This window comes from Sinocyclocheilus grahami, unplaced genomic scaffold (assembly GCF_001515645.1).
Source record: "Sinocyclocheilus grahami isolate Dianchi unplaced genomic scaffold, SAMN03320097.WGS_v1.1 scaffold1097.1, whole genome shotgun sequence".
NCBI lineage: Eukaryota > Metazoa > Chordata > Actinopteri > Cypriniformes > Cyprinidae > Sinocyclocheilus > Sinocyclocheilus grahami.
In genome coordinates this window covers 312725-317127 of record NW_015506276.1, presented here as the reverse complement: position 1 = coordinate 317127, position 4403 = coordinate 312725, and the positions used below count along the sequence as shown (strand labels likewise).

Genomic DNA, 4403 nt, shown 5'->3' with positions numbered 1-4403 from the left:
TTTATTATGTATATATAAATACGCACACATACAGTATATATTTTGAAAATATTTACATGTATATATTTATATTCATATAATTTATATTATATATAAATATATTTCATATATAAACATAACATATTTTTCTTAAATATACATGTATGTGTGTGTATTTATATATACATAATAAATATACACAGTACACACATATACAGTATATTATATATGTAAACAAAAACGTTTATTTTGGATGCGATTAATCGTTTGACAGCACTAATATTTACTGAAAGTATAAAGTATAACCTAAAGTTTTTTTTATATATACATTTTATTTTATTTCAGTTTACATTTATTTTGTTTCAAGTAACATAAATGCTTTAACTGTTTTCATTTTAGTTCATAACAGAGCAGTCACATTCACTCTACAGTATATAATGGATAGAAAATTCCAACTTTCCTTAATGTTTTTTTTCTTTAATAAAAGTTTAAATCTCAAACATCCTCCACAGTTCAGCTATGAATATTTATCAGACTGTATCAGTCACTCATTCACGTGTGTGTTTGCTCACGAGCTGCTCTCACGATGGACTGACCGACTGATGAAGATGATGATGATGGTCACACTGGTGTTGTTCTGTCTGTTCACTGCCGCTCTCTCTGTGGTTTCTGTGCTGCTGTGTTTTGCGTGGCTGGCGTTTGTGGTTTCTCTGCAGAGAAGAGGATGAGGAGGAAACTCCTGTCACTGAGTCGGCTTCAGATGATGAGGATGATGAGGAGGAGGGGGAAATGAATCCTTCTAATCTCAGTATGGTCAGGTATTTTAGTGCAGAGAGCGGGATGTTTCCACGTGTGCTGGTTCTTGAGTCACAGTCACAGACGTCTTGTGCTCCGTCAGATTCACAGTTTGACCTGTGACCTCTACTGAGGAAGAGTTAGAAGATCTTTTTATGATAAATGTGTCACTCACTGCTGAACACCAAACGATAAACGCTGTTGTCAAGACAAATTCTTACCACACCATTAAACTTCCCCCCTTTAGGAGCCCTAAACGACTAATTACAAATCCTACATCACTGATATATGCTTAGCATTTGCAATTTATGTCTTTTAAATTATATATCACCTAATATTACCAAAACTATAACTGCTCAAATTCACTTTCTCTAACTTTGTGTTTTCAGTTAGTTTGTGCTAACAAGCTGATCAATTTCTATTCTATTCTGTTCTATTCCATTCCATTCTATTCTATTCTATGCTATATTATACTATTCTGTTCTGTTCTATTCTATCTATTCTGTTCCGTTCCATTCTATTCTATTCTATTCTACCCCATTCTATTCTATGCTATGCTATGCTATGCTATACTATACTATTCTGTTCTGTTCTATTCTATCTATTCTGTTCTGTTCCATTCTATTCTATTCTATTCTACCCCATTCTATTCTATGCTATGCTATGCTATGCTATACTATACTATTCTGTTCTGTTCTATTCTATCTATTCTGTTCTGTTCCATTCTATTCTATTCTATTCTATTCTACCCCATTCTATTCTATGCTATGCTATGCTATGCTATACTATACTATTCTGTTCTGTTCTATTCTATCTATTCCGTTCTATTCTGTTCCGTTCCATTCTATTCCGTTCTATTCTACCCCATGCTATGCTATACTATACTATACTATTCTGTTCTGTTCTATTCTATCTGTTCTGTTCCGTTCCATTCTATTCTATCCCATTCTATTCTATGCTATTATTATTATTTCATTTTTATTTATATCTATTATTTTATAAATTGTTATTTATTATTTACATACTTCTATATAATACATTATATTATATAATCTATATTATATTACATTATTATTCAGTATATTATCAGATTATGTGTTATTTACATATATTTACAGTATATTATGTCATCAATATAATGTATTGTTTACATATATGTATTTACATTTAATTACATACTTTTGTTATATTATTATTTAATATATTATCAGATTATATATAATTTACATATATTTATTTACGTGTGTTATGTATTATTTTCGTATATTATTATTTAATATATTATATATATAATCAGTATTATGTATCATTTGCATATATATTGTTATATATTATTATTTCATATATTATCAGTATTATTTATTGTGTTGTTATATTATGCATAATCAATATTATATAGCTGATTAGTTTAGTTTGTGGTGGCAGGTTGGTTTTAACGCTGTCTCCAGGAACACACAATAAATCAAACACAAGTCCCTGTTTTATTTTACCCATGATGCCGTTCTTTAGCACATCAGAGCACAGCAGCAAACTCACACCTGAGGAGGAGGAGGCGGAGCCGAGGAAGGCCCCAGAGGCCCCGCCCCCTCCTGACTCCGCCCAGCCGTCGCTCCTGGCCAATCTGCTGGCACAGCGCCGGTCGTCTGTCAGCGTCCCGCCGTCCAATGAGAGCAGCCCTCCGCTGCGAGGCTCCGCCCACATGCCGTACCTGCCCCACTCGCCCTTCTTCCTGTTCTCCTACGATCTGCAGGATCAGGAGAGCAGCAGGTAGACACCTCGTATCCCATGATGCACCTGCTCACGTGTGTCTCCAGCGGATCTGCTGATGATCAGCACTGCTTCTGTTCCCCGTGTGAATGCGTCACGTTATGCTTGATGTTGAACGGCGTCACACGTCGCTCCTGAAGCTCCCGGCGTCTGATGATGGTTTCTGAATCGAGTCTTCATTAGCACTCACTCTGTCTTTCTGTCTGTGGTTTCTCTCAGGTCGTTCTCTGCTGTAAGTTCTTCATCCACGGCAGCCAAACAGCACAATGACCGGTGAGCTCAGTCTTCTCTTCTTCTGTCTATTCACATTCACTTCTAGAGAGCAGTGTATACAATACAGATCGATTCTCAGCAGCTTCACATTAATAATCAGGAACAGCAGTGTCAATGTTCATCAGTTATGAAACTAATTCAGTTTCAGCTGTAAGCACCTGTTCAGAAAACTATATAGTGTTTATTCAGTTTAGTTCAATAACTGTGTCAATGTTATATTATATTGTCATGTGAGCGTGAACATTCGATATACATACGTTGTTAAATTATTGAAATATTAGCTTAAATGGAGAATGCAGAGTGTTGATAGTAATGATGGTGTTTCAGGCCTGCTCTGGGCGGCCTGCTGTCGTCCTCGTACCGGCAGCATCAGGAATCTCTGGCGGCGGAAAGAGAGAGACGACGGCTGGAGCGAGAGGAGCGACTGCAGCGCATCGAGAGAGAGGAGCGCAACCGACACAGGTCCAGCCTCTACAATACACTCAATCACACACATGATGAGTTATCATCATACAGATCACCTGATCTCATCCTCTTTCCTGTGTGTGTGTGTGTGTGTGTGTGTGTGTGTGTGTCTGTGTGTGTCTGCGTGTGTGTGTGTGTGTGTGTGTCTGTGTGTGTCTGCGTGTGTGTGTGTGTGTGTGTGTCTGTGTGTGTCTGCGTGTGTGTGTGTGTGTGTGTGTCTGTGTGTGTCTGCGTGTGTGTGTGTGTGTGTGTGTCTGTGTGTGTCTGCGTGTGTGTGTGTGTGTGTGTGTCTGTGTGTGTCTGCGTGTGTGTGTGTGTGTGTGTGTCTGTGTGTGTCTGCGTGTGTGTGTGTGTGTGTGTGTCTGTGTGTGTCTGCGTGTGTGTGTGTGTGTGTGTGTCTGTGTGTGTCTGCGTGTGTGTGTGTGTGTGTGTGTCTGTGTGTGTCTGCGTGTGTGTGTGTGTGTGTGTGTCTGTGTCTGTGTGTGTGTGTGTGTGCAGTCGGGACTACGTGTCCAACATGGAGGAGGCCAGACACGCTCGAGAGGAGAGGTGAGTTTATTCAGTTGACCAGTCATATTTAGTCAGTAAACTTCATGGCGAATTAAGGGTCAAACCCTAGCAACTAGTGCTGGGCGGTATACCGGTTCATACCGAATACCGGTGTTTATTTTTGTTATGATATGAATTTTTAAAGTAGCGCAATACCGGTGTATGTCGCTTAAACAACATTGGGAACGCGGCACTGTTTGAAACGGGTCTCTTTTCACTGTTGCACTGTGGTGAGGGCACAGCTGTATGTGTTACTAAGCGTGAAAGTTCAGAAACTGAAGCTGTAGAACTAATAGAACGTGATGACACAGAAGAACTCATCCACAATATCCACACTGACCGCCACAAATATCCAGCGCCCCTGCCATCAGCTCCCGCGTCTCACACACACGAGCGCCACTTTAGCCCTTTTAGCGGCTTTCTTCCATAGAATATTCATACTTACAAACCTAGCGACTTTTCTGGATAAAGCTTAGCTATGGTTCAGTTGGAGGATTTCTCCAGTGCTGTCCCGTGAGCGCGAGGTCTGGCTTTCCCGGAGAAGTGTCGCCTCTCTCGGCGTCTGTTCTGTGCAG

The 4403-nt window shown here is 39.5% G+C and overlaps 1 protein-coding gene across 1 annotated transcript in view; it reads left to right on the top strand.

The window, feature by feature from the left end:
• The window catches only part of fhod3a (formin homology 2 domain containing 3a), a gene marked incomplete at its 3' end in the record, with an annotated part of 34538 nt that overhangs the window by 7747 nt on the left and 22388 nt on the right, over positions 1-4403 (top strand). The window contains exons 8-11 of the mRNA XM_016252260.1: positions 2284-2541; positions 2761-2814; positions 3142-3276; positions 3778-3828. Of these exons, the coding sequence (XP_016107746.1) occupies positions 2284-2541; positions 2761-2814; positions 3142-3276; positions 3778-3828 (498 nt within the window). The remainder of the gene's footprint in view (positions 1-2283; positions 2542-2760; positions 2815-3141; positions 3277-3777; positions 3829-4403) is intronic.